Below are 22,603 nucleotides of genomic sequence, written 5' to 3' on the forward strand. Positions count from 1 at the left end.
CGAGCATTGCCGAGCTGCAAAATCACTCTATCGTGCCTCTCGCTGTATTGTGGCCGTTTGTCTTTTAATGCTCCACTCAAATGCATTAATTGCGTTCGATAATGAGCACCAGTGATTGTTTCACTTGGGTTTAACACCTCATAGTACACAACGCTGAGCTGGTCCCACCAAATGCAGAGCATGATCTTGGAGCCATGAATATTCGGTTTGAACGTCGACGTGGAAGCATGCTGGGATACCCCCATGATTTTTTGCATTTAGAATTATCGTAATGAAAGCATTTTTTGTCCCCGGTCGCAATGCGATGCAGAAATCCTCTCCATTTTTACGTCTGAAGTGACTGTTCACAATCACACAAATGCCGTTCAAAGTCTCCTGGTTCCAGCTCACACGGGACCCAAGTTACTTCTTTTTGAATAATGCTCATAGCCTTGAGACATTTTGAAATGGCTTGCTGTGTCACTCTCACTAATCGTGCCAATTCTTCTTGAGTTTGGCGCGAGTCTTCACTCAGCAATGTCTCCAATTCTGCATCATCAAAAACATTCTCTCTTTCACCACTATGCCAGTCTATGATGTTAAAATCACCGTTCTTGAAGCGTTGAAACCACTCATGACACGTTCTTTCACTAATAGCGTCCTTACCATACATACCTGAGAACATTTGATGAGACTCAGCCGCTGTTTTCTTCACATTGAAACGAAACAGTAACACCTCCCACAAATAACAAGAATTAGGCTCGTAAACTGACATTTTCAATCAAGAAAAACTTCATGATGCCGGCACAAATCAACTAATGTTTGAATGTGGTTATGTTGACCGAGGTCCAAGCTAACTGCCTGACATCTGCCATCTGTTTCTTTCAACCGCTACTTACCGTTGTCGCCACATATTGTCAAACGGCGGAAGCAAAGTTGTACACCTTGTACATAAGATAATCATTTGATTGGAGTACAGGAGACACATCAAGATATGGTTTATACAATTTCATAAACTAAAACTATGGTTGAAAAGATGATTTAAACATTAATTTAACTTTTAGTGTAAATATACCTTCACATATTTACGTAATAAGATGAACTACATCCTGCTCAAATATTCAATTCATCATTCATGAATTCTTCAACTGAGTAGTAGCATCACTGAAGTAGAGTATCATGCAGCTTTCTTTTCAGTGAATCTAGTTTGATACTCAGAATGATCTTGGCTTTTAGTTTGTTTGAAATTTTCATTCCCAGATACTGGAGAGTTTGAGCATATAATTTTAAAAAAAAGAGCAGACAACATAAAATTTTCTTAATTTCTTGTATTCTAATTGTGATCAAAGCAGTTCCCCTGGCATAATTCTAAATTGTTATGTAAAAAAATTGTAATATCATAGATATATAGGAAGGGAATTGTTAATAATTTCAGATTTCATATAATGTGTGACATGATTTTCTTGTATGTAGGGTGCACATGTTTCTAACAATTCTTTTCTGTAGTTATCAGTATGCACATTAAGTTGCTCGAATTTTGCCAAGAAACAATACCATATGTTACAACTGACTGGAAGTAGCTATAGTATGCAATTTTCCTTGTGTCCATGTCAGTGGCATTAGTTAATATTCATTGCAAATGCAAAGGTACATAGTTTGTTTAATAGATATTCAATGTGTTTATTCCAGTTTAAATTCTTGTCTAGGCTTAATCTAAAAATTTCACAGAATCCACTTCTTCTAGATTTTAACTTTTATGATTTATTTTAATTTCCTGGAATGTTGACTGTTTTGTTCTGAACTGGACTACATGCTGGATGCATAAATAATGTATTTGCATGAAGCTTTTGGCCTGACTGTACTTGAGTAGTGTCTGGCTGCTTGTTATGTTGTGTATTTATCAGATGCTTTGCTATTTTTGATGAATATCAGTTGGAGCACTAGTCACTTGTCTGGGATGAGTTAGATTTGTTGTTATTCTTAATCAGCTTTACATTACTGCTATTAACTGACCTTGCACCTATTTTTCGTTTTAGAAGTTGTCATGATGCTTAAGTTTTGTTCCTAGAATTACATATTAGTTTGTAATTTTCTGGTTGTTTTGCTTTCGGGATAACTTTTATTATTCTTCGTTTGGATGTTATGATATAGTTAATAAAACTGTGATTAGTATTTTGTTTGGAGTATTCATACAAGCTCCTTTTATTTTGACATATCTTGATCCCTTTTGTGATGCATTTGTCTGTTTTTTGAACAGAGTTACATCTAGTTCATTTCCTTAGAAAACTCATTAAAAAATATTGTGTGTGGCCATAAAATTATCATATTTGTCATTGATACCTTAACAGTTATATACATGATTTCACTTTTCTCCCTTCAGGAGGAAACAAAAATATTCCACATTTTCAATATTGAAGTTCCAACAGTGTGTCTTATTCCATGGAGTTTTGAGTCTCATGCAACAGAATTTGAGCATAGTGATCACTAAAACCTGTGTTCACTACTTACATGCTATAGGCATATTGACAGGTATTTGTCAAAACCTGATCAGTGATAGATGCGGAGTTGGATTCAGTAACAATTTGACATTTGTTGAATGACAGTAGTAAAATTTATAATACTGTCTTTGAATTTATTGAATTTTGAGAAATTGCTATTGAAGTCACCAAACCAAATTATATTTTTCTTGGGAGAGTTCATTTCTTCCCAAAATTCCTCTGGTATTATAAAAAACTTTTTTGTTTCCATGTGTATAATAATTATATTTTGCCTTGGTAATTTGACCATAGAGAGCTCTACTACACCTTTTTCACTGTTCAGACCATTATATTTAATTACACAGCTAAAATCAATATTTTTCTCTAACACATACACAGCTACGCTCATGACTAAATATTTTCTTTTAAAATGTGTTGTCAAGTTTGAACTGAGGAAGGTATATCAGCACTAACATATCTTGACTAAGCCACAGTTCAGTAAAGCCTAGGGTAGAACTGTTTTTCAGATCATTTGCTATTGTTTCTATTTCATTATGTTTATTGGACAGCAATTGAACATTCTGATGGAGCAACTTAAAATTAAGCACAGGAAATGTATTATTTATTGCTTGACCACTTCACTTTTTGAGGTAGTCTCTCCAGTGGAAAAAAATCTGGTTATTTCTGGGGGTTAGAATTTTTCTGCCTTCCTTCTGTTGATATGTTTCCGAATCCCACTTTATTATACTCCTTTTTTACACAGCTAATGACTGCCTAGTGGTGGTGTATTTGTCGGTTTATGAACAATGGAAGCTCCAGGTAGGAATATCAACAATGTAGAAAAAGATAGATTGCTATTTACCATTAAAAAAAAAAACACGTTAAGCTGCAGACAGGCACAATTAAATGACACATACATAGAGCTTTTGGCCACAGCTTTCATCAGCAAAAGAGAAACACACATCATTCATAAACACTAGCAAGCACACTTCATACACACGACTGACATCTGCAGTATCTCAGGCCGGAATGCAACTATCACACAATAGTTCCAGCCCGAGATGCTGGAGGTGGCAGTCATGTGTGCTTAGCATGTCTTCTTTACGGTTAGTAGCAATGTATCTTTTCTTACATTGTTGTACTTGTTGGTTTGAAATTTAGTTCTGTAGTTGTATTGCTGTTCCTTCCTTTTTGCTAGTTTCTCCTCACATAGAGGTCCACAATTGTCTCTCTGTTCTTGATTGGTACTTTCACTTTACCTTTTCGTTCACTTCAGGACAGTTGTTTTTTATTTCTTCCACTTCAGCATAGTCATTTTTTTACCTGTTTGTCTGTTTGTGTATACTTTATTACTGTACTTGGTTTTCTGTTTCCACCATATGTATGAAAGAAGTGAGCTGTGAATCTTTCCTCATCTGTTTAAATGTGGACCATGAGCTGCATTTATGTTTCTTTGCAATTGTTCAATGTCGAAATTCTCAGAAATCTTTTCAATACAAATTTGAAGTAATATTGATTTATTCTATCATGACATGATTCAGAGACTTGATTTTTTCAACCAGACCCTGGGCTTTATTCCTAAACGGCACTGAATGAATTATTGTGTTCATTTTGTGCGTTAGTTTCTATATGCATTCCAGTAAATCTGCTACGTTGCTCTGAAATTCTTACAGAAGTTTTTCAGTGTTATTTGAGCCCCCAAAAACGATTAATATATCGTTCAATGAGAAGTTCTCAGTTAATTTGACTACTTTTCTTTATATAACTTATTGATAGGTGCACCAGGTTTTTCAACACTTTACACAATGAAATGATTACCTAATTTTTCCTTTAGTTACTTCTCACAGTTTGTTCCTCGACTATCATGATAAGAAATTTGTCTCGTTGATTATTTGTTGCCAGTGCAATACACTTTGTTTTCCAATAATAAGTTAATGATTTAATTCAGGTTCATTACACAAATGATTTAGTGTGTCAAACTTATTGTGTATTATATCTTGTTTGTCAGTCTCTTTAATAGTGGTTAGAGTGTGTGTGTTTTCACTCACATAATAACACAGATTCTTCATTGATACTTTGCTGTTTGAAATTTATTAATATCCATTGTTAACACACTGATTATAAATTGTAGACTGGATATGTGGTTGTTTCTCCCCAATTTCTTCCTTAGTATTTGTGCACTGTTTGTTTTTACTGAAAATATTCAATTTTTTTAGGACTGCTTCATTGTTAATTTTCAGTGCATTCATGTGAACCAGATGTAACTTCACTGATGTGAAATGAACAAGGCATGGTGGTTACAGGAATAATTGTTTAGGTCAGTTACATCTCTCTTTGCAGTATGAAGATACAGTAAGAGATTCCAATCTGGCAGATTTGGTTTATTACTGGTGCAGATGCTATTGCGATGTCTTGAATAAACTAGATATTGTAGCTGATCGTAGTACTTTTGTTGCAGAGATGTTTTCTTATGTTCCCAGTAGTCAGCTTATGGTAAAAAACGTGTTTATGTTAACAATAGTTACACTTAAGCCTGGCTTCTTGCAAAGTGTGGAGCAGCTATTCAGTATATGGCCTTATTTTGTGACACTTGTGTTCATGATGACATCTACATTGTTTGCATAGGCTGGAGGAATATGGCGAATTTCTGGAAAGTTACTGTAGCGCTTGCAAGTATTTGGATTGATAAGGGCCAGATGGTGTAATGACAACAGCATCATGTTGGAAAGTGTCACACTCTCACAGCTGTTGATATGCATCTGCTAAATCTAGCTTTAAAACATATTGTCCACTTGTATGCTTATTCACTTCAGACCTTGTGGTCTAGTGGTGAAGCACTTACCTGGAAACTGAAAGGTCACAGAATTGATTCCTGGCATCCACCTCCCAGTGATGTGCATATGCAGTAGAAACAGCGTGTGTTTCAGATTCCACATTAAATGGTAGGTCCCCTTTCCTCGGTTGGCTCTCTGGAGTAGGTTAGGTACATGCATATGGCATCCAGTTGAAAGACTTTATATCACTCTCGTTTGATACCCAAATAGTCCCAATCATCTCCATGAACAGAAAAAAAGTGTGGTGTAGATGCTCATCAAGTACTTTCTGAGCTCGATAACTTTGGGACAGCCATGACAGTAAGAGTCCCAGTCATCATAGGCGGCTCTGGGAAAAGGGACACCCCTAGTTATGCTGCTGGTGAAATGTCTTTCTGCTGTGGTAACAGTGATGGTGCTTGTTACAGTTGCTACTGAGGCACCAGCTGTTGCACTGTCTGCTATAGCTCTTTTGTTATGGTTGTAATGGTGGTGAAAGTATTGGGATGGTGATGTTGCTTGTTATTGTGCAGTTTTGGTTGCTGTGCCCATTTCTGTAGCTGCTATTTTACTGTTGTTGCTGCTGCACACATTGTTTCAATGTCCAGTTGGTATAAAAACTGAAGTGGTCAATTGATTGAAGAAACAGACCTATATTATGAATCATTTCATAAACAGCCATATAAAACAAACAATAAGGACCATGTAATTTTAGCTGAGGATTAAAATGCTAGAACTGGAAAAGTACCATTTCCCTATTTAATAGGTACTAATGCGAAAGACACTATGAATCAGAATGGAGCAAAATCCAGGGAATACATCATATTTAACAAATTGAAGGTAACAAATACATTCTTTAAGAAGAGAAGCATTCACAAATGTACTTGGTTGGCATGAAGTTACTGTTTACTAATATATTGTGTAATAATTAACCAAATGTTAGTTCCAAAGATAATACACACTCTGTATATAGAAGCAGCAGTATAAACACAGACAACTACCTTGCGAAGCCAAAATTCCAACAGTGGTCAAGATAGAAAAAGCCAATCATCACTGTTTACTGAAATGCTTACTAATGTAAATATTAATGAAGCACACACAGAGGAAGCAGCTACCTGGGTAGCATTTTTTAAGCTAGGCAATAGTCTGAGGTCCTCTGATGAACAGTCACCAGTCGAAGCACAGAGAGCGAAATCAGATCACATGCAAAGTGTAGACATTTTGGCTATCAAAATTTTAACAGTAGATTTCGAAAGCATTTATAACAAAGTTCCTGAATTCAATGCTTGCATCAAAGTTGTCGCACTCAAATTATTCTCAGAACCAAGAGCTGGATGAAACCCAAAGTAGAAAGCTTCAAAATATTTAATGATGCATGGAATGTATATTGGAAAGATAGGTTAGACACCTTAGAAGGAGGAGTGTTCATTGCTGTCAACAAAAATATCACCTCTATTGAATTTAACTGTGAAGTTATCTAGTCATGGGTAACCCTGTAGCAGTTGTGGAATCATTTGAGGGAAGTCTAACTCAGTAACATCGAAGTACTTTGATCGTTCAGTATTAGTCAGAGGTGACTTAAACCTATCAAGTATAGACTGAGACATCTACAGATTCATTGCAGGTCATATGGACAGACAGTCTTGTGATTTAGTTCTGAAAACATTTTCCAAAAAGTTCTCATGAACAGTTAGTTCGACAGTCCACATGAAATGGAAATATTTTAAACTGTGTAGCTACAAATGGACTTGACCTTATTGAGAGTGTCTGTATAGAGCTAGGGATTAGTGCTCATGATATCATCATAGTGACAGTCTTTATCAGTTTTAATAAATTCATTATCAAGAAGGCTAGGAGACTGTTTATTCTGGAAAGAGCAGATATACAGTTGTTAGCATCCTACTTAGATGGTGTATGGAAATCATTTAACTCCAGTATGAGAGAAACTATGGACAAAGTTTAAGCTAATTGTTAACTGCGCTCTGGAGAAGTATGCACCAAGTAAGTGGATTAAGGATGGAAATGATCTGCCATGGTTTAATAACAAAATGCTTGGGAAGCAGAGATTGTTGTGCTTTCAGATCAAGAAATAACGTGGAAATGTCAACTGACAAAGTTACTAGAAATCTGTGCATCCCCCAAAAGATAGATGCTTGAAATGTACAACTTCCACCATCATACATTATCAAAGGACCTTGTTGAGAATCCCAAAAAAAAATCTGCTCATGTGTAAAATCATAAGCTGATCAAAAATTTCTACCCAAACACTTGTTGATCAGTCTGGCACAGCAGTAGAAAACAGAAAACACTTGTTGATCAGTCTGGCACAGCAGTAGAAAACAGAAAAGGAAAACTGAAGTTTTAATCATGGACTTAGGAGTGTTGTACAGGCATTCCTCTGTTTGATCATCACACAGATTTCCCTATGAAGGATATAGAAACAGGCATCCCTGGCACTGAGAAGCGACTGAAAGAGATGAGAAAACAAATAAGTCACCAGAATTGAAAGGAATCCCAATTAAATTTCACTGAGGGCAGTCTATGGCATTGGCCACTTACTTAGTCTGCATTTGTAGCAAATCTCTTGCCCACCACAGAGTTCCAACCAAATGGAAAAAAGTGCAGGTAACTCCTGTGCATAGGAAGGAAGTGACTAAGGTCTCCTGTTGAGGAGACTATTCGCTCGGTGCAAGTCTTTAGATTTGACGCCACTTCGGCAACTTGCGCGTCGATGGGATTGAAATGATGATGATTAGGACAACACAACACCCAGTTCCTGAATGGAGAAAATCTCCGGCACGACTGGGAATCGAACCCGGGCCCTTAGGATTGACATTCTGTTGCACTGACCACTCAGCTATGGGGGCGGACTATAGGAAGGGTAAAAGAATAGACCTGCAAAATTACAGACCAATAGTCTAAACATCGGTATGTTGCAGAATTCTTAAACACAGTATGCTGCAGAATTCTTGAACATATCCTAAGTTTGAATATCATAAATCTGCAATCTATCTGGACACTCCCCTCCTCCACCAGCTTCCCTGAACTGTGCAGATGGGAGTTATCCTCAGGAAACATTCTCTGCTACTGAAATTACTCTGGTCTCAACCTACGGTAACCTACTGTTCTCACACCCTCTACTACTTTCTGCCCCCTCTATCCTATCACCTCCTCCTAATTCATGTCCCCTTACTATCATTGTGCCTCACTGTCTGCCAACACATTCACTGGTCTTTTCTCCTTCTCTTCTCCTCTCCTTTTCTCCTCCCCCAGAGCCTACCAGTGCTGTGCCTGGCAGCATTGTCTCGCTTCCATCTGGTCCCTGGATACTCCGCTAGACAGCGTTTTTCTCTCCCTCCATGGGTACCGTGCTATCCCTTCCTCCCCTTCCCCTCTCCCTTCCCCACCCCACTCCAGATTCCTGCTTTTGTTCAGTGCAACAGTTGCATCCTGGCTGCAGCAACTGGGGGTAGCAGTCATGTACGTGAGATACGCCTGCTTGTGTGAATGTGTGTGTGTGTGTGTGTGTGTGTGTGTGTGTGTGTGTGTGTGTTTTCATTGCTTTTCTGAAGAAGGCCTTGGCTGAAAGCTCTGTGTGTAACAGTCTTCTCATTGTGCCTGTCTGCAGCTCAGTGTGTCATCTTTACAATGAGTGACAATCTATCATAATGATTGTGTACATGTTTATTCTGTAGTGAGGAACCACCAGTGACATAATGATATCATTGTTTTATAAATACTTGAGTTGTGATTTCAAATGGAAATTTTTGCTGTGGTATTTGTGACATTCCTCCCTGTGTCCTATCATAGGTAAAATAATAATAATAATAATAATGTTTGAGCTAGCTGCAAATCATTAACTGTGCATTCATTTTGAGCATCTTTTATAGTTGATATTGCCGTATGTTTCAGTTGCTGTTTCTGTGAACAATACTGTGGAAAAACTAGGGAAAGTAATGAAAACTGTCAATGGTGCACAATCCAAAGCTGAAAAGGTGGCATTTAAAGTGAGGTCTGAACTGAGACCTCAACTTGAACAAATTGACACAGACCTACAATTGTCAAAGATTGAAGAAAATAGTAAGTATAGGATCTTTTATTCTAATACACATGGAGAATACTGATGTAAATTAATTTCTCTCTCCCCCACCCCCCTTCCCCTACTCACTTCATTTCCTTTTCATTTTTTTCACTTCTGTAGAGAAAGTACTAACTTGAACTGATTGTGTTTCTTCCATTTTCGCATTGCTAATTCCCCAGTTTAAGCCTAAGTCTTCTAATGTCTTTTTGTTTTGTCATATCATTTTCAGTGTCCATCATATTTCCTCTATCTAACCATACCACTTATGTTCACATAATTATAATTTGTCTCATAATGCGTGTATACATCTGCCACTGCCTGGTCATTTGTTTGAACTGTCCTTTCCATACACTCCTGACTTATATTTCCTCCTTGGTTACACAGAAGACACTTTGGTTGCTCAAACATTTCTTGTGTGATTGTGTACTGCAGTATGACATGCAAATTTAGATATATATTAAGTGTAACTGGTCGTGCTTGTTGTAGTATATTAATTCACATAATCTATTTTAATAACCTTGTTCTGTAGTTCACTGTTTATAAACATCATTAATAGTCAATGTTATTCCAACATACAACCATTCTAGCTTCATAATGAAACTTATGTTTCAGTATTATTATTAGGAGATTGAATATTCAACAGTTACAGCTTAGTACCTGCCAACACACTTTATGGTAATATTTCCATAATGTAGGAATGCCTTTCAAGATTCTAGGCTCCCATCATTGGGGTGCCAATGTTCAATTCATCTTACCAAAACTACTAAATAATGCATAACAGCTATCTTAATACAAAATATATAACAACGAAGAGAATCAGTTATTGATAATGTAATGTAAATGGATAGATAAAAGAAATCTACTCATCAAGCAGCAGCAGGGGAACACACACACAAAAGGATTTAACTTTTACAAACTTTTGCAGCCAGTGGCATCTTCTGGCAGTAGAGTTAAGAGGAGCCAAGAGGGTGAAGAAAAAGGACTGGGGAGGTTTAGGGAGAGGGATACAGCTTAGGAAAGTCACCTAGAACCCAAGGTCAGGGGAGACTTACTGGACAGGATGGGATGGGAAGGAAAGAGTCTTCTGAAAAAGAATTTGTCCAAAAGCTAGCAAAATTTTCAGTATTGTTAGTATTACATATTATACATATATTTCTGATTTATGTCCTTTATGCACTCACTCTGTTCTGCTTATATTTCAGTATCACAGACTAGAAGTACGGTAAAGCAGGCTGATGATGTGCTCCTAAAGTTGACTGAAGAGGCAAATCAGAAGCGGCGTAAGTTTCAACAATGGAACGATACTTTTGCAGAAAAACTACAGAGGCTACGTGATAGTATAACAAAAGCTCGACATGCTGCTGATGGTGTAAGTTATATGCATTGTAACTGTGAGCTTCAGGCTTGTATGTTAATTTTTCCATTACAGTTTGGTCTGTATACAAGTCCTCCAGCATTATAACCCCGAGGTAGCCGGAACAGTGTTGAAGGTATAGTACTTAAATTTGAAAGGAGTATGATTATGATCCTCATACAGCTAGCCTGATTTTTATTTTTTTCATGGTTTTCGTGAATCACATCAGGTAAATACTGGAATGACCCTTCAATAAGACTCAGGTATTTCCATAGCTGTCCCTGACCAGCTGAGCTATTATTAGATGTCTAATGACATCAACAGGTTATTAAACTCTTACATCTCTTGTTGCATTATTCCTGGAATATATTATGGGCAGCAGGACAGAGGGACACTACAGTGGAGAACATGCATATTTTCAGTATATGTAATTGATCACACATAGAATGCTTGTAATCTAGTGTAACCAAATGCATATGGTTCTTTGGTCTTTTTAACCTCTGAATGTATCAGACTGCATATAGAGTGGAAAGTAGTGACAGAAGTGGTATAAAAGTAAAATGGCAAGAAAACAAATCATTAATAACATCTATGCTTCTCTCTTCTTTCTGTCTTCAAAAACAGTGCGCTATTTGTAAAATGACTGGCATACAGTAACAGTCTTATGGAGTATCGTCAGTAAGTACGTCACATTAAATATTTCTTTAATCACGCTGCTGTAAATTAAAGGGCAGTTTTTTCAACAGATGTCATTTCTGCTTCTAGTTACGCAATACAGCCCTAGCAGCACCTACACACTGCGTTCAGATGTGCTTGCCTCCGCCCTGGCGTTGAGCGCCTACAGCGCCGTCGCCATTTCAGTAAAGTTTCAGGAAAACCAATGGAAAGATTATTTGTCATTTTGTGGATAGGTATATGGAAAGCAACTGATGATAACAGTTGACACATCATAAAATTATTACCACTGAGAAACAGTTTTCCCTATCTGAAATCATGAGGCCAAAATGTTTATTTTATTTGAGCTTCTTGTTCTCATGTTTTGAGTTTGTTCAGTATGCTAATAATAAGTCCACCCACCAACCTATCCTATAACAGTAACTGTGTAACATGCATTTCAAACTTTTGCAGTGTCTGGCCTCCTATCTAACATGTGCAGGAGAGGGAGTCAATGAGCTCTGAGTGGATAGCTCAGCCCCTGTTTTTCATTTAAGTACCAGCTATCCATAGAATAGGACAATATTATGGAAATGGAAGAGCATGCAGATGAAGATGAAATGGGAGATATGATACTGCCTGAAGAGTTTGACAGAGCACTGAAAGACCTGAGTCGAAACAAGGCCCCGGAAGTAGACAACATTCCATTAGAACTACTGACAGCCTTGGGAGAGCCAGTCCTGACAAAACTCTACCATCTGGTGAGCAAGATGTATGAGACAGGCGAAATACCCTCAGACTTCAAGAAGAATATAATAATTCCAATCCCAAAGAAAGCAGGTGTTGACAGATGTGAAAATTACCGAACCATAAGTCATGGTTGCAAAATACTAACGCGAACTCTTTACAGACGAATGGAAAAAGTAGTGGAAGCCGACCTTGGGGAAGATCAGTTTGTATTCCGTAGAAATATTGGAACACGTGAGACAATACTGACCCTACGACTTATCTTAGAAGCTAGATTAAGGAAAGTGAAAACTACGTTTCTAGCATTTGTAGACTTAGAGAAAGCTTTTGACAATGTTGACTGGAATACTCTCTTTCAAATTCTGAAGGTGGCAGGGGTAAAATAGGGTAAAATACAGGGAGCGAAATGCTGTTTACAATTTGTACAGAAACCAGATGGCAGTTATAAGAGTCGAGGGGCGTGAAACGGAAGCAGTGGTTGCGAAGGGAGTGAGACACGGTTGTAGCCTCTCCCCAATGTTATTCAATCTGTATATTGAGCAAGCAGTAGAGGAAACAAAATCCATGGAGAAGAAATAAAAACTTTGAGATTTGCCGATGACGTTGTAATTCTGTCAGAGACAGCAAAGGACTAGGAAGAGCAGTTGAATGGAATGGATAGTGTCTTGAAAGGAGGATATAAGGTGAATATCAACAAAAGCAAAACGAAGATAATGGAATGTAGTCGAATTAAGGTGGGTGATGCTGAGGGAATTAGATTAGGAAATAAGACACTTAAAGTAGTAAAGGAGTTTTGCTATTTGGGGAGCAAAATAACTGATGATGGTCGAAGTAGAGAGGATATAAAATGTAGACTGGCAATAGCAAGGAAAGCATTTCAGAAGAAGAGAAATTTGTTAACATCGAGTATAGATTTAAGTGTCAGGAAGTCGTTTCTGAAAGTATTTGTATGGAGTGTAGCCATGTATTGAAGTGAAACATGGACGATAAATAGTTTGGACAAGAAGAGAATAGAAGCTTTTGAAATGTGGTGCTACAGAAGAATGCTGAAGATTAGATGGGTAGATCGCATAACTAATGAGGAGGTATTGAATAGGATTGAGCAGAAGAGAAGTTCGTGGCACAACTTGACTAGAAGAAGGGATTGGTTGGTAGGACATGTTCTGAGGCATCGAGGGATCATTAATTTAGCATTGGAGGGCAGTGTGGAGGGTAAAAATTGTAGAGGGAGACCAAGAGATGAATACACCAAGCAAATTCAGAAGGATGTAGGTTGCAGTAGGTACTGGGAGATGAAGAAGCTTGCACAGGATAGAGTAGTATGGAGAGCTGCATCAAACCAGTCTCAAGACTGAAGACTACACCACCACCACCACCAACAACAACAACAACAACAACAACAACATCCATAGAATGTGCTGTGTGTCACTTAAATGTTTTTTTCCAAATTATTAAAGGATTTTAATAGATGCAAACCACATTGTGTGTGTTGGCATAGCCATATATTGTGAAGAAATCTGCTGACATGTGTTCCTTGTGCAGCATCACAGCAATTTTGCTTGTGAATGCAGACATTGTTCAGATGTTGAAATGTATTGTGTTGAGATCCAGCAAAGATGCTGATGACCGTGCTGTTAAGTATCTTAAATCTTGCAGAAAATACAAATTATGTTATGAGGAAAACGATTGATCACACTATAGTAAAGGCATGTAAACTAGGTGTTTGTTGTTGTTGTGGTGGTCTTCAGTCCTGAGACTGGTTTGATGCAGCTCTCCATGCTACTCTATCCTGTGCAAGCTTCTTCATCTCCCAGTACCTACTGCAACCTACATCCTTCTGAATCTGCTTCGTGTATTCATCTCTTGGTCTCCCCCTACGATTTTTACCCTCCACGCTGCCCTCCAATACTAAATTGGTGATCCCTTGATGCCTCAGAACATGTCCTACCAACCGATCCCTTCTTCTGGTCAAGTTGTGCCACAAACTTCTCTTCTCCCCAATCCTGTTCAATACTTCCTCATTAGTTATGTGATCTACCCATCCAATCTTCAGCTTTCTTCTGTAGCATCACATTTCAAAAGTTTCTATTCTCTTCTTGTCCAAACTATTTACCATCCATGTTTCACTTCCATACATGGCTACACTCCATACAAATACTTTCAGAAATGACTTCCTGACACTTAAATCTATACTCGATGTTAACAAATTTCTCTTCTTCAGAAACGCTTTCCTTGCCATTGCCAGTCTACATTTTATATCCTCTCTACTTCGTCCATCATCAGTTATTTTGCTCCCCAAATAGCAAAACTCCTGTACTACTTTAAGTGTCTCATTTCCTAATCTAATACCCTCAACATCACCCGACTTAATTCGACTACATTCCATTATCCTCGTTTTGCTTTTGTTGATGTTCATCTTATATCCTCCCTTCAAGACACCATCCATTCCGTTCAGCTGCTCTTCCAAGTCCTTTGCTGTCTCTGACAGAATTACAATGTCATTGGCGAACCTCAAAGTTTTTATTTCTTCTCCATGGATTTTAATATCTACTCCGAATTTTTTCTTTTGTTTCCTTTACTGCTAGCTCAATATACAGATTGAATAACATCGGGGAGAGGCTACAACCCTGTCTTACTCCCTTCCCAACCACTGCTTCCCTTTCATATCCCTCGACTCTTATAACTGCCATCTGGTTTCTATACAAATTGTAAATAGCCTTTCGCTCCCTGTATTTTACCCCTGCCACCTTTAGAATTTGAAAGAGAGTATTCCAGTCAACATTGTCAAAAACTTTCTCTAAGTCTACAAATGCTAGAAACGTAGGTTTGCCTTTCCTTAATCTTTCTTCTAAGATAAGTCGTAAGGTCAGTATTGCCTCACGTGTTCCAGTATTTCTACGGAATCCAAACTGATCTTCCCCGAGGTTGGCTTCTACTACTTTTTCCATTCGTCTGTAAAGAACTTGTGTTAGTATTTTGCGGCTGTGGCTTATTGAACTGATTGTTCGGTAATTTTCACATCTGTCAACACCTGCTTTCTTTGGGATTGGAATTATTATATTCTTCTTGAAGTCTGAGGGTATTTTGCCTGTCTCGTACATCTTGCTCACCAGATGGTAGAGTTTTGTCAGGACTGGCTCTCCCAAGGCCATCAGTAGTTCCGATGGAATGTTGTCTACTCCGGGGGCCTTGTTTCGACTCAGGTCTTTCAGTGCTCTGTCAAACTCTTCACGCAGTATCGTATCTCCCATTTCATCTTCATCTACATCCTCTTCCATTTCCATAATATTGTCCTCAAGTGCATCACCCTTGTATAGACCCTCTATATACTCCTTCCACCTTTCTGCTTTCCCTTTTTTGCTTAGAACTGGGTTTCCATCTGAGCTCTTGATGTTCATACAAGTGGTTCTCTTATCACCAAGGGTCTCTTTAATTTTCCTGTAGGCAGTATCTATCTTACCCCTAGTGAGATAAGCCTCTACATCCTTACATTTGTCCTCTAGCCATCCCTGCTTAGCCATTTTGCACTTCCTGTCGATCTCATTTTTGAGACGTTTGTATTCCTTTTTGCCTGCTTCATTTACTGCATTTTTATATTTTCTCCTTTCATCAATTAAATTCAATATTTCTTCTGTTACCCAAGGATTTCTACTAGCCCTCGTCTTTTTACCTACTTGATCCTCTGCTGCCTTCTCTACTTCATCCCTCAAAGCTACCCATTCTTCTTCTACTGTATTTCTTTCCCCCATTCCTGTCAATTGTTCTCTTATGCTCTCCCTGAAACTCTGTACAACCTCTGGTTCTTTCGGTTTATCGAGGTCCCATCTCCTTAAATTCCCACCTTTTTGCAGTTTCTTCAGTTTTAATCTACAGGTCATAACTAATAGATTGTGGTCAGAGTCCACATCTGCCCCTGGAAATGTCTTACAATTTAAAACCTGGTTCCTAAATCTCTGTCTTACCATTATATAATCTATCTGATACCTTTAAGTATCTCCAGGGTTCTTCCATGTATACAACCTTCTATCATGATTCTTAAACCAAGTGTTAGCTATGATTAAGTTATGCTCTGTGCAAAATTCTACCAGACGGCTTCCTCTTTCATTTCTTAGCCCCAATCCATATTCACCTACTATGTTTCCTTCTCTCCCTTTTCCTACACTCGAATTCCAGTCACCCATGACTATTAAATTTTCGTCTCCCTTCTCTATCTGAATAATTTCTTTTATTTCATCATACATTTCTTCAATTTCTTCGTCATCTGCAGAGCTAGTTGGCATATAAAGTTGTACTACTGTAGTAGGTGTGGGCTTCGTATCTATCTTGGCCACAATAATGCGTTCACTATGCTGTTTGTAATAGCTTACCCGCATTCCTATTTTCGTATTCATTATTAAAGCTACTCCTGCATTACCCCTATTTGACTTTGTGTTTATAACCCTGTAGTCACCTGACCAGAAGTCTTGTTCCTCCTGCCACCGAACTTCACTAATTCCCACTATATCTAACTTTAACCTATCCATTTCCCTTTTTAAATTTTCTAACCTACCTGCCCAATTAAGGGATCTGACATTCCACGCTCCGATCCGTAGAACGCCAGTTTTCTTTCTCCTGATAGTGACATCTTCTTGAGTAGTCCCCGCCCGGAGATCCGAATGGGGACTATTTTACCTCTGGAATATTTTACCCAAGAGGACGCCAAATTATTGCAATTCAGGTTGAACAAACAGAAGTCTCTGGGGTGTATAAAGAAGTCAAAGAAGTAACTTTCATTTCAGAAAAATACGCTAGATGGACTTACGTTATGAAAATATTGTGGTATTACTGTTCTAAAATGAATTACATTGTAATCCTAAACCATAAATGTTAAAGAGCCCTGGGATGATACTGTTCAATAGCATAGAACCAGTTGTCCAATATAAATATTATTAATTCTCTCCTGAACACCACTGTGTTATGCACAAGACATTTGAAATGTTCTGGCAGATGCAGAAACACATGTTTACTCATGTCTCTGGCTCATTTCTGAACTAAAGTTAAACTTTTGAGATATCTGAACTGTAGATTTCCTTTTTTTTTTTTTTTTTTAATTTGTCCTGGGTTTGCTTTGTACTATTTTTGAGGTAAGAGGAATGTCATCAATTACATTGTGACAAAGTTATCAAAATACCAAGTTTGAATGTATGTATCTGCAGGATGTTCTAGGACTCGTATCAGGTACAATTCTTATAATGTGCTTCTGTGTTCTGAAAATGCTGCTTCTAAAGTTGAGTCTCACCTGAATGGAAACATCTCAATAAATCAGTTTCTTGGCTTGGGAACAATTTCTATATACAGTCATGCATACTGTTGATGTAGATTGGATTTCATTACATGGCTCTTAGTGAGGAAATCCTCGAGGATGTGGAACATGTCAGAAAATAATAATAATAATAATGTAAGGAAAAGATATATTCCTAAATGCCGTGAAGATAACACGTTAAGTTGCAGACAGGCACAACTAAAAGACATTCACACATTAGCTTTCGGCTACAGTCTTCATCAGAAAAAGAAATACACACACGTTCATTCACACAAGCAAGCACACTTCACACACACATGACTGCCGTTTCTGGTAGCTCAGACCAGAATACATTCTGGTCTGAGATGCCGGGGATGTCAGCCACGTGCGCATGAGGTGTGCTTGCATGAATGAATGGTGTGTATTTTTGTTTCTTTTTCTGATGAAGATTGTGGCTGATAGCTAATGTGTCTTTGTCTTTTAGTTGTGCGTGTCTGCGACTTAACATGTCATCTTTACAGTAAGTAGCAATCTATCTTTTCTTCACATTGTTGATATTCCGACCTGGAGTTTCCATTATTTGATTTCACCTTAAAAATGAAAAATAAGTATTTATAAAGGAAAAGAAATGTGCTAATGTACATTCTATGGAAATCAACAGAAACAGTCCTAGTGGATATGGAATAAATCAAAAAACTTTAAATTGGTTTTCTTTTAAACATAATAACAAAATTGTCACAAAACATGAAATGTATAATATACTGAAGTTCATAAGATAATTGTTAGGCTATTGTAGCCATGCATCACAGTTTACAGTCTTTATTCACATTGATTCCATTACTGCACTGAACATGTATGGAAGTCAGAATTTGTGTAATGCTGACATTACTTGATATTCTTCTTGTTGTCATTTTAATAGGCCAGCTAAGGACCATAACATTCAAATATTGTATTTGGAATGGGTTTTGTTTTTTTTCCCCAGTAGTTGTGTATCCTCTGGCTGTGTTTTACCTTCCTCTCATTTGTCCATAGGACACCTGTCTTCTTTCTTGGTGGTTTTTCCTGTAACCGTACATGCTTAAGCATTCTCCTGAGAGATGTCTAGTCTTTTAAGTCTCTGTCTGTACCTCTCATTTTCTGCAGATTTTTTTATCACTTCCATTAGCAATGGTGATATGGTTTTCCCCATTTGCCAGTATGTGAGAAACTGGCTGGTCAATCTGCAAGGCTGCATCCTATAGATTAGAAATGGGCAGTCCACTCCTGAATTGATCCAAAGAGCCAGATCTTTCTGAAGAGTAGGTGATGGATGATTTGGAAAAAATGAATGGTAGCTCATCTGATTTAAAAATGCATCTCTGGTGGCTGTAAAGCGCGGGATAAAAATTCTGCGCTAGGCTGCTGCAACAGCATCCCAAAACACATCCTTAAGAAATATTTCCCAAGCTAAAAAAAGTGTTATAAGACCATGTGGATTTGCATATGTTATTTAGTACATGAAGCTTTTCTCATCTATAAAAATAGAAAATAAAGAAACCTCCATTCTTTTTTCCTTCAATGTATTGTCTTTAAACGTGTTTTCTTTTAAAACATAATAACTAATTATATCTAAAAACAAAGATGATGTGACTTACCGAACGAAAGCACTGGCAGGTCGATAGACACACAAACAAACACAAACATACACACAAAATTCAAGCTTTCGCAACAAACTGTTGCCTCATCAGGAAAGAGGGAAGGAGAGGGAAAGACGAAAGGATGTGGGTTTTAAGGGAGAGGGTAAGGAGTCATTCCAATCCCGGGAGCGGAAAGACTTACCTTAGGGGGAAAAAAGGACGGGTATACACTCGCACACACACACACACATATCCATCCACACATATACAGACACAATGACTCCTTACCCTCTCCCTTAAAACCCACATCCTTTCGTCTTTCCCTCTCCTTCCCTCTTTCCTGATGAGGCAACAGTTTGTTGTGAAAGCTTGAATTTTGTGTGTATGTTCGTGTTTGTTTGTGTGTCTGTCGACCTGTCAGCACTGTCGTTCGGTAAGTCACATCATCTTTGTTTATAGATATATTTTTCCCACGTGGAATGTTTCCCTCTGTTATAATAATAACTAATTATGATGATATAAAGTGCTTCAGGCCAATACACTAATGCAGAAAACACTATCAGCATCATGTTTCCTCTCTTGATTTCAAAAGGATATCTCAAATTTCAGAATCTCAGTAAATGTTTACATACTTTTGAGTGTGTTGTTACATCTCATCCTTTGACTTGGCATTACACTTGGAATGCGTTGCCAGTGATCATAAAAGCTACAATCTTCAGCCACCGTGTGGTCGGAGCATGCTGCAAAGTAATCCAGGCATAACTCCCTCCCAGCAGCTCAGACTCCCCATCAGAGTAGGATGTCTCTCTAGCTCACTGCTCCCCACCACTCTCAGGGATCGAATTGCAAGGTAGCTCGCTAACATCACTACTCCCCACCACTCTTACGGATTAGATTGCAAGCTAGCTCACTGCTTCCTGCCGCTCTCGTGGACGAGATCGCACAGAGCAGACCACGTGGCGACTTGACTCGTCACTCTGTTCACTGCACTCTTGGCACAGTGATACAGCTTGCAAGTCGCTTTCTTGACTGAGAGTCTTGCCATCTGAGTTCAGCTCTTTATTCTTTGTATCCTATTTGATTTGTTCTAGTTGTCATTTTCATGTGTTGTTGCTCTTCTGTTTTCTTGTTGTGTGAGCATTCTTGTTAGCTGTACTATTATGTCTTCTTCTATGTCTGTTGCATTTTAAGTTTCTGTTGTTAGTGTGTTGGTAGCCTTAATGCAGGTCTTAATTACTTTGGGTGGGTAGAATATTAAATTTAATGGTATGTATAACACATAATTATTGTAACATACTCAATAGTCTGCCTACAAAGGTTGTCTTAGGAGAAATGGTCAATATTCACATATGACAAGAATGATCATCTGAAGCAAAAAACAAAATATGGACAATGCCCCATTCTAAATGGTTTCTGAGAAGGAACACATTAAAAATTAATTTTGTACGTTTTTCTTGAATAACACAAAATCCATGGCCTCTAGTGAAAACTTGTTGCAGAATAAACTGAAGCTAAGTTAAATTTCCCTTAAAAAGGTCTTACTCATTTTTTCTCAAGGGCTTACTGATTCATAAAGAGAATGAGAGAATACAGAAAATCTTGTGCAAAGTGCATGCATTGAGGTGTATATAAGACAGTTCGTGGTAGTTTCTTGACTTGATAGACCATGTGTCCTATATCAAATTATTCGTCCCGACTTTGTGCACACAATTATGGTATGTTGTAAACAATGACGATGTACTGAACAATAAAGGAAAAAAGTAACAATTTACATTAAATATGTTCTATCTCAGAAACCATTCATGCAATTCATCATTCCTTTCATATCCATGAATATTGACCATTCATCCTAGGACAACCTCTATATTATGTTTAATTTTTTATTTATTTGCTTAACCTGAACAGATTAATGCCTTCAGGAGTCTTCTACACCACACCAGAGTTTGGTATGTAATTACAAAACTGATTAAAGTCACAGTTACTAAAAGAATCAGAATGTTTTCGATATGATATACCGTATTTACTCGAATCTAAGCCGCACTTTTTTTCCGGTTTTTGTAATCCAAATAACCACCTGCAGCTTAGAATCGAGTGCAAAGCAAGCGGAAGTTCTGAAAAATGTTGGTAGGTACCGCCACAAATTTCTGCCGTCGAATATATGTAGCGCTACACAGGCAAGCTTTGTAGGCACAAAGATAAATACTGGCGCCAAAACCTCTGTGTCAGTAAATAAATTTTAAAAAAAAGGTGGAAGACGAGCTTTTTTTCTCTGGCCCGAGTTTCGACCATTGCATTTTCATACATTATCCAACGAAGTAAATACAAATTCCGTATTCTTCATCTTTGAGTGTAGCAGAATTTCAATGTACTATGAAAATCCGACTGGCAAGACTGTTTGGGATGTTTGTCAATATGGCCAACTTTATGTTCTGAATTTTTTCCTACCTGTGAGAAGAGATGGTTGCTAATAGGAACCTGATGAAAAGTGAATCACATGCAGTATTCTCTTCACCATAAGAATAATACGAATATAAACATTTTGCCATGTATTCTTTTGTGTTTGCTGCTATCTCATTTAAATCCTGTCTGCCTAATAAACTACGAAACTAGAGTGAAAAACAGCAAACACGGAAGAATATTCGTATCATGTCATGTTTATATTCGTATTATTCTTATGCCTAATAGTGATACAGTCAGAAATGAAGCACGGCAACTGACTAGATTTTTAAATCTAAGATGACTCTAATTTCTGTGCAGAATTTGATGTACTAAAGAAGCAGCTTCAAGGATTTTGAAACGGAGAAAAATTTTTGCCTAACTCTCGCTCAGAACATGTTCTATCATATGCAGTCTATTATTTGGTTCTTGTTGATCATTATCAAAGAAAGCAGCAGTGTAAGTAATAACAAATAGCTGTCTCTTGCCATTGTTTCGCTAATGAGACAATTCCTCTCTACTTTTTTTTTTTCTTTTTTTTTCTTAGAGTGACGTAAACACCTATAACAAAGAAAACGGCACTTATCAGATCAAAGCAAAATAAGCAATTGATTCAAACCAGACGAAGCACGTGAACAAGGAAGGGTACCCGTATAAATACGGACGGAGTGCCTGACGCATAGCAATGGCTACCTGGTAAAGCTTAACTGCTAAGCTTATGACTTAAACCAAACTACTGTAGCTGTATCGTTATTCATTCGACCTAAATTGTGTCTCATATTACAATGGACCAACTGTGTTTCGATTTGGAGGTGCGGCCTAAAACTTTTCTCTCCCCTTGAATTTTGAGTCTCAAATTTCAGGTGCGGCTTAGATGTGGGAAATTTTTTTTTCCTTTATTTCAAGTCTCATTTTTCAGGTGCAACTTAGATTCGACTGCAGCTTAGATTCAAGTAAATACGGTATCTTCTTCATCTCTCTGCCTGTTATGGCCTCACGGCTGAAATTGATGATTTTCCTTGGTCTTTCTAAACATCTTCTGCTCACTGTTTAATAATTATCACCAAGTTTAGTACTCTGTTGTCTTCCATTCTTATGACATAATACTTTCAGTTGTTTCTGTATTCCATAAACTGCTCATTAAGTTTCATGCTATCAGTTCTTT

At 37.7% G+C, this 22,603-nt stretch overlaps 1 protein-coding gene across 1 annotated transcript in view; it reads left to right on the forward strand.

The window, feature by feature from the left end:
* LOC126262654 (laminin subunit alpha-1) overlaps nucleotides 1–22,603 on the forward strand; it is a 429,094-nt gene that overhangs the window by 290,385 nt on the left and 116,106 nt on the right. Inside the window, exons 21-22 of the mRNA XM_049959424.1 lie at nucleotides 9,182–9,349; nucleotides 10,553–10,719. Of these exons, the coding sequence (XP_049815381.1) occupies nucleotides 9,182–9,349; nucleotides 10,553–10,719 (335 nt within the window). The remainder of the gene's footprint in view (nucleotides 1–9,181; nucleotides 9,350–10,552; nucleotides 10,720–22,603) is intronic.

Source organism: Schistocerca nitens, chromosome 6, assembly GCF_023898315.1.
Source record: "Schistocerca nitens isolate TAMUIC-IGC-003100 chromosome 6, iqSchNite1.1, whole genome shotgun sequence".
Classification (NCBI taxonomy): Eukaryota; Metazoa; Arthropoda; class Insecta; order Orthoptera; family Acrididae; genus Schistocerca; species Schistocerca nitens.